This window comes from Artemia sp. Qi Xiang Cuo, chromosome 21 (assembly GCF_049724085.1).
Source record: "Artemia sp. Qi Xiang Cuo chromosome 21, ASM4972408v1, whole genome shotgun sequence".
NCBI lineage: Eukaryota > Metazoa > Arthropoda > Branchiopoda > Anostraca > Artemiidae > Artemia > Artemia sp. Qi Xiang Cuo.
Genome location: NC_142814.1, coordinates 42,321,621 through 42,334,849, shown reverse-complemented (window position 1 = coordinate 42,334,849; position 13,229 = coordinate 42,321,621). Strand labels below are relative to the sequence as shown.

The 13,229-nt window shown below is 34.0% G+C and overlaps 1 protein-coding gene across 2 annotated transcripts in view; it reads left to right on the top strand.

Moving 5' to 3' along the window:
- LOC148939575 (mitochondrial glutathione transporter SLC25A40-like) overlaps positions 1-13,229 on the top strand; it is a 28,948-nt gene that overhangs the window by 14,859 nt on the left and 860 nt on the right. For both annotated transcript variants that reach the window (XM_089106671.1, XM_089106672.1), the window contains exons 5-6: positions 3,145-3,243; positions 11,741-11,920. In XM_089106671.1, the coding sequence (XP_088962797.1) occupies positions 3,145-3,243; positions 11,741-11,920 (279 nt within the window). The remainder of the gene's footprint in view (positions 1-3,144; positions 3,244-11,740; positions 11,921-13,229) is intronic.

Here is a 13,229-nt window from a genome sequence, read left to right as displayed (position 1 = left end):
GCAGCACCAACTCCTTCACCACCCCCCTTCCATCTTTTTCGCTCTCTCTCATTTTATCCCTTTTTCTATTTCTCCCCTTTTCTCATGTAGACTGACTTGGAAAGTCAGAACATTTTGAACAGGTTAGTTAGAGAGATGGATAAAAATTTCGATTAAAGGGAATGTGGGGATCTTTTCTTTTTGCAAATGAGTATTTCTAAAGTTATTGGTAAGTCTACCCTGTTTTGTTTCGTGACTAGGGGGTTGAGTTGAAAATTTTGAAGACACAGTTTTTTTTTGGGGGGGGGGGGCGAGGTCTTTGAATTTTCTTTCGGGGATAGGAAAATTACTTTCCAATCCTCACAAAAAATATACACTATAGTTTTTTATTCTTTTTTATGTCGCTCGTCGAACCGGCATTTTGGCTAGTAGATAATATTGCAGACGCGGTTAAATTCTGATTATCAGAGCACTATGCTTACTTCTTGAAATCTTTGAAAACCCCAAAATAAAGGGGTTTCATGGATAACTTTTGTAAAGATCATAATTTCATCTCCATATTCCTTTTAAATTTATTTTTTTCAATTGTATGGGATAACAGTTTGCTAAGCAACATTTTCAATTTAAATTGTCTTTTAATTTTCCAATTAAGTTCAAACGACAAACAAACCTATTTTGATTTTGAGATGTGACGTCACTATTCTAATTTGTGGTAGTTTCCATTCGTTTTAATTGTGGCTTCATTGTCAATTGATATTTATGTTTTGGATTTTATTAATTCATTTAGCTGTATTTACTGCTCTTTTAGGTTTAATGTCTTAAGTAAGCTAATTTCAGCTCGTTTAAGTTTTAAAAACGCTCTTTGTTTTTTGGGAATTATTTTTTTCAAGGATAAGTTACTAGGGTTCCTAGACTATGGGGGAATATTGCCTGTGTTCAGTTCCCCGTGATTGTGACACCGGGCACCAATTCACGAATATATACGGGGAAGGACATAAATTCTTTTCCCTATTTTTTACTGAACGCACCAAATAGGGCACTTTCAAAATCTAAGGGGGGAAGCAATTTTTTTGTTTTCAATTTTTTCAACGAAAACACAAAAAAGGTATTTTTAAATTCTAGGAGGATAGATATTCCCCCCTCCCTGCTACCCTTTCCAATCGCCTCTCCTAATAATTACCAAGTTCATATAGAAAAATATTGCTGCAATATGCAGTATTTCTGATTTACTTTAGTGGGCACTTTTAATTGTATCTTTGTTTATATGGGATTGTCTTTTCTCTTATAATGTTGCTTTTGTCTAGGTAAAATCTGAGCAAAAATTAACATGGCTGTTGCTGCTGCATAGAAAAAATTGTCAGAAAAATTGTACGATAGAAGCTGAGTTTATTGAATTCAGTAAATTGCTTGACAAAATGATCAAAATTGCTATAGTTTTCAACTAAATTGCTGTGACAGACGAATTTGGATTGGCATGATGCTAAGAAAGGAGTTGTGTATTTTTTTTTTATTTTTTTTTTGTCAACACTTATCTCTCCCATTGTGTAGAAATTTCTAGAAAGATTGCATAGTTGCCTGATGACCGTTAGACATTTTCAACTGAATAATTGGTTAGAAAATGTAGCTAGCATTGTTAAAGTCGGCAGGTGAATTGCCGCTACAAGGTGAATATTGGTCATGTGTGAACCAAAACTAAAATTGCCATGAATTCTTTCGCTACGTATTTATTGTAACCAGCAGTGTTGCCAATGCGGTACAACTGTGCCGTTTTGGTACAATTTAGAGGTCCTGGTGCAATATAGTATATTTAAAAATTTATGGTACGATACAAGTTTTTGTGTACATTCTGGTTTTAATTGCTCCTTTCTTACTTGGATATTTGTAAAAGTTTTAGTTAATCGAAAATTTTTTTCTTGTTATGGGAAATTTTTAACCTGATGCACAGATGGTACAAATTAATCTCTTGCGGTACGATTTTAATCAGAAAAATGGCATGGTTTATTTCAAAGTGTTGGCAGCCCTGGTAACCAGTCTTACCCTAGGTTCACATAGAACAAAAGTGCTGCAATAGGCAACGTTGATGAATTACATTAGTGAGCAATTTTCATCACTATTATACTCAGAAAAGAGTTACTGTAAAGAGCTACAGTAAAGTTACTGTAAAGAGTTACTGTAAAGAGCTCAGAAAAGAGACAGCAAAGAGTTCTTTACTGTCATCACTGACCTGTTCTGTGGTCATTCTTTTAGAGTAATTTCAATGGCTATTTGTGTTGTGTAGACAAATTTCCATAAAAATTGCATAGTTGCCTGGTAATAGTTATACATTTTCCACTCAATATTTTGGTTGACAAAGTAACTAAAATTGCTAAACTGTGTAACTAAATAGCCTTGCGAAGTCAATACTGCTCTAGTGTGAACATCTTTCCAACAGTTCGTGGTAACGACCTGTATAGTAAGAGCGACTGTCTCATTAGAAACTGAAACTTTAAAAAACAAAATTTTAAAACCAATAGATACATCAAAAGAATCGGATTTTTATCCTGATTTAGAATTTATAAGTTTCATCAAGTTTAGTCTTACTCATAAAAAGGTAGGAGCCTGAGAATATTTGCCTTATTTTTAGAACAAGGGGAAAACATCCCCTAAAAGTCATAGAATCTTAATGAAAATCACACCATCAGATTCAGCGTATCAGAGAATCTTGCTGTAGAGGTTTCAAGGTCCTATCTGCAAAAATGTAGAATTTGTTGTTTTTTTTTTGCCAGAAGAAAGATCACGGATGCGTTTTTATTTTTTATTTATTTCTTTTTTTTTTGTGAACCTAAGGCAATAAGCAAATTAAATATAATCAATAGGCTACTATTTTTTTTTTCTATTAACTTAAATTCGCAAAGAAATGCCTATTTTAATGTAATTTAATACAGATGTATTTGATATTAACTGTAATATCAGTGATAATTAACCGTAAATTATCTAAGTTCTCTCTAGTTCAATAATTACGTATGAAATTTTCTTTTCTTTTTTATTTCTAGCAATTCTTAATTAGTAAACACATGTCTGCTTGATAAAAAGGTGCGAGTACTTTATAGTAATTAATGTAATCTACTTAGTGATTAATTTCTAGGAGAAAAGTTTACATTTCTACTGAGCATTATTTTGTTATAGATGTACGAATAGCTGTCAAAGACTTAGTGAAGATTCAAGGGGTAAAGGGATTATGGTTAGGTCTTGGACCTTCACTACTAAGAGATGTTCCATTTTCAGGTATTTACTTTTTTTGTCAGTTAATTAGTTGAAATTAGTCTAGACTGCAGCCTTCTACTTATTGCCTTAACATTAATAATTTTTCTGCCATCTATCTAGTGGTCGTGAGTTTGTTGTGAATTTCTAAGCGAACTATTTTTTTAAATATAAAAAAAAACAGGTGAATGGTCTTTAAAATATAATAATTTACAAAAAGTTTTTTTTAAATACTTTTGGGAGCGCCAGTGATTTCAGTTGTAAGGGGGGCTGAGAGGGGGTATTAGTCCCTCTATATTGTGAGAAACACCCTTTTCGTGTATTTTAATTGAATTATATATTCTATTTTTTTGGAAGGGGAAGGGGGATATTTTATTGAAAAATAGAACTTTTGTTGTGCAAAGTCCTTTTCTATCAATGCTTTCCTCGATCAAAGCTTGTATATTTTGTAAAGGCTAAGCCTTGGTATCTTTACGTTTATTCTTAAACGCTTAAATATGCCAAGTGTATTATAAATAAGCCAATCAATTAGCCTACAAGGAACTTGTGTGAAAAGGATATATGCAAGGCCTAAGTCTGTAGATTTTAAACCTCTTTTTAAAGACTCAGTTGGTTTGGTGGATCAGTCCAACTGGATTTGAGCTTAGCTGAAACGGTGGTCGCGACTCATGTGGGGTAAGCCAACCTGGCTAAGTGCACCGGAAAGGCAATGAAAATGGCTGAGTTCCATTGACTTAACCTTCAGGCTATGATGAGTCGAATAAGATACATAGCAAGACTCTTAGAGATGTACTGAGCTTGAGCTACAACTAATACCTTTTTTGGCCCCTTTTTTTGGTGAAGAAGTTTTAAGGGTCTCTTTCGTTCTTAATGCCGTCTCAAGAGCCTCTTCTCAAAACCTTTATACGTCTAGCCCATATATTACTGCTGATAACTCACTGCAATACTAAACTACCTGAGAGCAACGTAGCTTCATTCAAGGGTGGATCCAGAATTTTTTTTGGGGGGGTGGGGGGGAGGGGGGGGCAAAGTAGGTTGATCCGATAAACTTGCGTTAGGAACAAGTTTAATTAACGAAAACTTGCGTTAATTAAGTAAATTATACTACTTTAGACTACGTAAGGGGGGGGGGGCTCCCCTCGCCCCTCCTCTGGATCCGTCACTGGCTCCATTTCAGTAACTAGATAGCTCCAGCCTTGGTTCCCTATCATGTAGTTTCTATTTCTGTTCAGTCTTTCCTTATCCCATTCATGACCATTCGACTTTTTTGATTGAGCTAAATTCATACTTCGCCTCAAGTACATACAAGGTAAATGCATACAAAATATTAGTACTTCTTTTTTTTACAAGTTTCCCCATCAAGTCGTATCTTTTTGGTTATTTACAATCCAAATGACTTATCAACAACTATTAAGTGCTGAGTGATTTACCTCAACAAATTTCCCAACAAACAAATTCCTAGTTGTGTTCCTAATTTTCCTCAATAAAGGACACATTCTGCGGATGAAGGATGACAGATTGCCAAATGATCGTTTTCAGCCGACTATCTACGGCTAAACGTAAAGGACATCGTCTCCAAATTGGCTGGGAGGATGTCGAAAGGAAAAATCGAAGGGAAAATTGAAACTTCTTGGGAGGGTGTAAAGAGGAAGACTTTGAATAGATTGGGATGAAGGAGAAGCGTGCGTAGCTGCGTTGGATGCAGGCTGCTTGGTGCTGCAGTGAGTTGCTAGTAGTAGTAGTATTGCGCCAGTCACTCGTCGGCAACCATGGAGGACATATCCTTTCCTCAAAACTCGGAAAGTCAATAGTGTGAACGCGAGTTTATCTGCTCATTGATAGAGCTATACCAGAATCACCGTGAAGTGTGGAAGGTGAAAGTAAAGATTGCTTTAGCCGAAATAAAAGAATGAGTATTTGACAGGAAAGTGCTGGCGTTAAGGTCATCGGAACCAGAGTCTTCTAAGTCCATATTCGAAGCAACGTTGTTTCTAGGGGGGGGGGACTTGAAGCTCCTCCCCCCGAAATTGATGTCAGAAGCGTCAAAATGTAAGAAAAATGCTTATAAACAAATTTTAATGCGTCTTTTAAAGTTTATTTTTGTACAATTTTCATTAAATGTTTTATTTAATCAATTATGATTATACAGATATCTCACAGCAGACACTTCACAACCCTAATCGAAAACTAAAATGAAAATTATTTCTAATCAAGATTAAAGCGTTGATTGAAGCGCACGTTAATTGATTGGCAGAATTACTTGATCAAGCCGCACGCACGACCGCATAGGGCCCATTTAAGACATCCTCTGCTTCTCTGCGCCATCTTTATCGACGCGTCAATTATCAGCTTAAACAAAGGCAATGAATCTTACCTTCTACTACACTCATTTTTCGTTAGTGTACCCATTGTTGATTATAGCATTAACATGCTAGTTTGCTAATGTAACTTCCAAGAACATCATCTGCCAAACTATTTCCAATAATTAATTTCTACTATTTCTACTCATTTTATATGTGACCGTCTTTCGAATCTTCCTCTCAAACCCTTGTCTTGAAGCTTATGAACGTAAATAGCTACTTAGTGGTCAGTTACTCCTCTTAAATTTCAGCTTTAAGTTAACCTTAGAACATATTAGATGGTTTAACATCAGTAACAGGATCATGGTGTTATCACAGTTTCTTAAATCACATTGCCTATTTATAATCGCAATGAATATATATAAAAAACGGGTAAAATCTTTTAATAAGGCAACGAAATAGGAAAAAGGCAGATAAAATATATTAGATCAATGTATTAGATCATTTGTCTAATACGAATGTGTTAGATCAATAGATAAGAATAGTATGTTTGGATTTTTAAAGAAATGTTCAAAAACTATGAATTCCTAAATTGATTACTTTTTGTCTTCGACGCACTTTTGTAAATTACGGTGGAGCCTATAATGAATATTATTTTAATTCCCCTCCCTCCCTCCTTTCCCTTCAAACAGCTCAAAAATTGTTGGTCATATCGTCGGTTCAGATCTCAGGATGAAAAAGGGACTGGACTGATTCAGACTGCCCTCTTCTGTCTCGCGTAAGTCTTCCCCACGGGTGTTTCCACATTTTGAATGGAAGGTCAGAATCGTAAAGAAAATTCTTTCAGGGCTACTTTTTAACAAACATTGGAAATAATCCAGTCATTACAGAGTAGTTTTTGCTGAGCATCTTTCACGAGTTTGCCCAGCCAGAACCGTGGCTGTAAACAATGCTGCAGGGTAGCCTTTTGGACTTGTGCCCCCCGAGAAAATTAGAGCCTACTAAACTACACAGTATTGAGAGAGCAAGTCTCTCAATGCTGTATAATTTATAATCGCAATGAATATATATAAAAAACAAGTAAAGTCTTTTAATAAAGCAACGAAAATAAAAATTTAACACAAAAATAATAATAAAGGTTTGAATGTTCCGCTTCACGTCCAGAATCCTTTATCAACGAAAAAAAGCTAGCTCAAAAACATATAAAGAAAAACACAACCGGTTTTTGTAAATATATTTTAATGAACATTGAACAGGTGAAAAAAAGCAGATTTTATCCGTTTTTTATGTTTTCGTTACAATGGTAAACGGTATTTCGTTACAATATCTTATCATAGTTTCTTAAATCACATTGCCTATTTATAATCGCAGTGAATATATATAAAAAACGGGTAAAGTCTTTTAATAAGGCAACGAAAAAAAAAATTAACACAAAAATAATAATAAAAGTGCGAATGTTCCGCTTCACATCCAGAATCCTTTATCAACGAAAAAAAAACTAGCTTAAAAACATATAAAGAAAAACATAGCCTGTTTTTGTAAATATATTTTAGGAACAGGTGAAAAAAAGCAGATTTTATTCGTTTTTTGTGTTTTCGTTACAATGGTAAACGGATATCCATTATTCTTTGAAAAGTTATCGTTTTTTTGTGTAGTGCCTGTTGTGTTTTTCTTATTTCATGCCAAGAGGTATGAAATTATGTCATTTTTTTTGAAAATTTTTCCATGCTAATCTCTTTAATTTTAAGTTAAACTTCCTAAATTGTAACTTTAATTTAACCGTTGATCACAGTAGATTTTAGTAATTTTTAAGCAAATAATAGCCCAGTGTTGCTATTAAAGTAAAATCAATAACACGTTTCCTTATTGACATCATTAACTGTACTTCTGTCACCATTGTGTTGTCTGTCAATCCTGTCAGTCTTCAATTTACGATAGAAGTCTTTTTCAAATTTCTCAAAATTTGTTTTTGTAATACGATTTTATTATTAAAATAAACCTTTTTAATCGGTATCCTTCTTTTTTAGATATCCTTCTTGGTTATTCAAGATAATAAGAAAAATCTTCAAAATTTTTAATCAAAAAATCTTCCCACTTGACAGTTTTTCTCAAAACGTATTTTTAAACTTCCTGCTATTATTGGCTATAGTTTGCTTTTTACTAAGCGGCAGCTACTGCTACAACCAGCATATCCGATAATATTAGCCCCATTTTAACTTTTTTCCTCCATATTTTATCAAGATATTATAGGTCAAGGCATGCGCATGAACTTTTAAATGCAGAGTCACTGTATTTCAGGCTCTTGAATGTCAAAATTGTGTGCTCCTATATCAGACAGTACCCCATATGTATCAAGTTCGTTCAGATTATTCTTGTATAAATAATTTGTTTAATCCTAAACTAATCATTTAAGGTTTATGTTCTGCTGAAGCGAGCGATTTTGCGACAATCTTGTAGCTTTAAATTGCTCCAAAAAGGAAAGTGCTTTCATAATCGGATTCCTTTGTCCCAGGTCTATCAAACAGTTCGTGGTAACAAACTGTAAGTAAGGAGCGACCCGGCTCAATGGTAACCGAAACTCTAAAAAATGGAATTTTGATACCAATAGATACATCAAAAGAATCAGATTTTAATTCTGATTTCAAATAATTAAGTTTCATCAAGTTTAATCTTACCCATCAAAAGTTACGCGCCTGAGAAAATTTGGCTGATTTTCGAGAAAAGGGGGAAAGACCCCCTAAAAAATATAGAAACTCAATGAAAATCACACCATCATATTCAGTGTATCAGAGAACCCTACTGTAGAGGTTTCAAGCTCCTATCTACAAAAATGTGGAATTTTGCATTTTTTGCCAGAAGAAAGATAACGGGTGCGTGTTTATTTTTTTTTTTTTTTTTTTTTTTTTCCCAGGGGTGATCGTATTGACCCAGTGGTCCTAGAAAATTGTAGGAGTGCTCATTGAAACTGAAATTAAAAGTTCTAGTACCCTTTATAAGCGACCCAAATTATGGAGGGCAACTTGCCCCTCTCACATGCTCATTTTTTCCCAAAAATCACCAAATCAAAACTTTTATATGGACATTTTGTTTAACATAGACGAAAATCCTATATATATTGCTTTGACGATGACTGAATACCCCCCACGTGTCATGGGAAGGACTGAAAATTATGAAATTTGGCCATTGCTTATATGTTCTATTGTCTAGTGGAAAGTATAAAGACATTTTCATGAAGAATTTTTTTCTGGTAGGGGGGGGGGGCTGAAAAAGGGGGTGACTCTGGAGAATCTGTCCGTGGAGGATGTTTCTTGGGAAGCATAGCCATTTCGATGAAAGTTGTGACGGATTTCCAAGCATTATTTAAAATACGATCAGAAATTAAATTTAAAAAAACAAGTTTTTTTCAGCTGAGAGTAAGAAGCAACATTAGAACTGAAAATTAAAAGAAATTATAACGTATATGAGGGGGTTCTCCCCCAAGTCAATACCACGTTCTTTAAGACAAAGATTTTTTTAGTACTTTCATAAGAGCTATTTATTCTAATTAACGGCCTTTTTGATTAAGCGGTCATTTTTAAAGAATTGGAACAAAATTCAAACTCTAGCTTAAAGAATAAGGTATTGATTAGGGGGCAAACCCCCTAATATACGTATTAAAAATATATGAATATAGAAGTTCGTTACGTAAGTTATTTCGTAAGTTACGTATATTTATTACTAATAAAAACGTTCGTAAATAAAATTAATCAAGTTTCGAGAAAGCCATTTAACCAAATAAAATAAAATTAATATGCAAATTTTGTTTTAATTATTCATGTACGGTGAGCCCAGATCAAAACCTGCATTTATTCAAAAATGTTCAAAAATTAAATAAAAAAAACAAGTTTTTTAATCTGAAAGTAAGGAGCGACATCAAAACATAAAACGAACAGAAATTATTCCGTATATGGAAGGGGCTTTCCCCTCCTCAACCCCTCGCTCTTTAAGCTAAAGTTTGCCTCTGTCTCAAAAAATTATTTTTTAAAACAAAAAAAAAACTTCCGCGTAAAGAGCGCGGCGTTGTGGAGGGGAAAGCCCCTTCCATATAAGGAATAATCTCTGTTCGTTTTAAGTTTTAATGTCGCTCCTTACTTTCAGTTTAAAAAACTTGTTTTTTTTTATTTAATCCATTCAATGAGCCAGGGTTTTGATAGATCTAAAATTATCTTTAAAAATAGGAAAATTCTCCCCTTTTCAACAATTTTAGACTAATGCTCAAAGTACATTCATTTTGAAAAATCATGTACACCAGATTTCTAAAATGTAATTCGGTAGATGGATAGAACTGAGTCTCAGCTGTGGAGTGATAGTAAAATTGTTGTCTTTCGTTGATACTTTAAAGCTCTAGAAGAGTAGAAAAGAGACATACTAAATATTGCAAAGCAAACATAAACTGCCAAAATCGGAGCCTTCGACACGCCGAACTTATCGCCATCTATTAATTATCGTTTAAAACTTGGATAGGGAGCAGGGTTACCAGCATGACGGGAATGATGTCTTTTTACTGGATTTCAATGCAGATCATTGGATGACCGCAAATGGTTAAATTATGACAGGATTTAATAGTTTTCCCAGGTTTTCTGCCTTATTGTGAAATTATATTGAAAATCAAATCTCACTGTTTAATTGGAAACTTACACAACCGTAATATAATTGAATAATGAGGAATTCAGTTTTTAATGAAAGAGACTTCCATATGTGATTGTGCAGTTCTTGAAAGTAGTTGCCACCAAGTTTAAAAAAATAAATGTGGGCGAAAAATAAGCTAAAAGCATATGGCAGCAAACAGAATGAGGAGTTGTTGCTTTCCTTTGAAGATGCAGTTGTCTCTGGGAATCCAGATATTTTTAACGTTTGAATTTTTACGGACAAAAATCTTGTCAAGAATTAGCCTTTCACTTTTATTATCACTATTCAAAGTGGCAAAACTGAAACAAATGCAATATTGCCTTAACTTTTGAAATAACAGCAAAAAAAAATACAACTTAGAACACTGCTATTTTCAGGTATGAAGGGACCTAAGATGGGTGAAGGGGGACTTCTACTTTAATATCGTTGGTATTTTAAATGTAGCGTAAATTTAGAGCAACAATTACTTCAGTCCTTATGCCTAAAAAGTAAATTCGTACTGTAGTTACATTGAGTTAGCTCTGAACAACCTAGAATGGAACCTGACATTTCATAAGCTTTGGCCCCCACGGCCCAACCAAATACTATGGCCTGTGTTAACTAATTTTGGATTATAAATTTTGCCCTTTACCAAGCGTTGAATGGAAAGTGAACTGGTTACTTTGTTAGCTCTTTCCAGTCCCTTTTTATAAACTAAGAGAAAAATTCTTACACAATAAAACAAGAGTTTTTTTTTCAAGCTAATTTCTTTAAATAAAGGAACAGGATTTGCATCCAGAAAAATTATTCTTCTTCTTCTATTAATTATATTGGATAGTGGTTGATCTTTACTCCTTTTCTTCAAACAAATATTGGCTGTGTTTTTATTACGGTATGTCTTTTTCGGAAAAACTTGATTAAGTACTTTTTAATTTTATCTGGCAGCTCCAGTTTCAATTGTGACTTTTTAAGGCGAAACTTTTCGCACTTTTGCCCAAAGAGCCCGCGTTTTTTTGCAATATAGAAAGCCAGTTAAGCTGCTTATTTTTTCAAATAGTGTTTAATAATATAATAAATAAGTAATAATAATATATTTACTAAACAACAAAAATTAATAGTGTGTAATTTTTAATATAGAGTTAAACATAAAGAGTGTTAAACTTGTCTCTAACTCGATGTGCAGTGTTGTTAAGTTGAAATTTATCCATTCCTCCTGCGTTAGTTTTGGAGCTTATACACTAGACAACCATACCATTACAGTCATCTTGGGAAGAGTAAATTGTTTAATTTGCATTTCCATTTAGTTGTAGCCATCGATTTTTTAAGGAATTTATCCGTGCCCTGAACGCCCTCAATTAAAGTCTTTTCAAGCTCAGTTCGTAACTGAAAGAAAATAATTACAAAAAAGACCTTATTTTTTTGCTGAATTGGAAAATTAAAGTATTTCCAATATAGGGTTAGGAAAAACATTTCGCACGTCAATCTCACATTTTCTTTGAACAGTTTCTCTTTCTTTTTCTCAACTTTTTGTTCATTTATCGATTTGTTTTCCATACCAAAATGTTCCATTTCAGCAATCTATTGGCTTGGTTATGAGTCTTTGAAAAAGAGGTATATGCCGGATCCGAATCGGTTAGGTTTGAGTTTTTTGTGTGGGGCATTGGCGGGTTCGTTTGCTGCTGTGGTAACGCTTCCATTTGATGTTGTCAAAACACATCGACAAATTGAGCTTGGGGAACAGGTGGTGATTTCAGGTAAGTCCCCCTCCCTCTCTTTTTCTATCCCTTCTCTCTTCTCTCTCTATCTTTTGTCCCCCCTAGAAGTAGGTTGGAATGGCGACTGGCCAAAGTTTTCAGTAAGGGTATCCTTCTTGGGTGGTAGTCTTAGGGGCTGCTTTTTTCCCGACACTTATTCCGATGAGACAATGCAGATTCACGAACTGTTAATCAGTCTTATTTCAAGGTCAATTGAACAAAAGTAAATGTAATAAACAGTTAAAATAATAGCTGAAATTAAACTTTTATCAAACAGTTCGTGGTAACGAACTGTAAGTAAGGAGCGATCCGGCTCAATAGTTATCGAAACCCTATAAATCGAAACCCTATCAGATGTATGGTATGAATCTTATATCTGATTACATGTTTTGTGTCCGTTCTAAACTTGACTTTCCCTAAAAATTAATAATTAATTGACTCATTTTTATCCTTTAAGGCATTGACCTATTAATGAATAATTGTCTAGTAAAATCTTATCAAACCCGGAAGCTTCATACCACTTCAAACTATTAGGCGACTTGGAAGATCCCTCTGGGTAGGTAAGGACCGTGTTGAGAGTTGTAGGGTATTATGGAATAGTTTTAAACAGACGTTAAAACAGGTGAAATTTATAACCCCAAAATTTGAAAGTTATAAAAAAGTAGAGGATTTTCATTCAGAAGTCAAAATTCCTGGGGTGGGAATTGTGCCTCGCCCACTGTGTGTGGCATGGCCATAATTAGAATATAACTTATTAGGTCCAAATAATGTAGTTCTTAAAAGTTTTAAACTTCAAGGGGAAGAAGAATAAAAAAAAAAAAAAAACAAGATTCGTTTTTAGCAAGACAATAAATATAATTAATTACAGCAGGCTATGGTTCTTCATTGAAACTCTATTCCAGTTGAAAGTAAATTCTAAAAATTATCGATAGAACAGTATAATGAATTAGTATAGTGAATTCAAATTCTATTCCAGTTGAAAGTCAATTCTAAAAATTTACCAGCAGAACAGTATAATAAAGTAGTTCGATTAAAATATTTAACTTTCATAGTCTTCATTGTGGATTTCCTAAAGAATCACCAGAAACCGATTTCTTTCACATCAACCCCGAACAGAAAAAAGAATGAGGATTCTTTAAGGGGACAATGAATTCTGCCGCACAGAGAATTAAGAGCACAATGGCACTTATTAATGGAACAACGACAAGCCGTCGTTGAAAAGAATGGCGGCTGGTTAATTTTTTGTGTATTTTGTATTGAGCTAAACTATGTTTTGTTAGAACGAATTGTTGCCTATTGAGTTCTGACG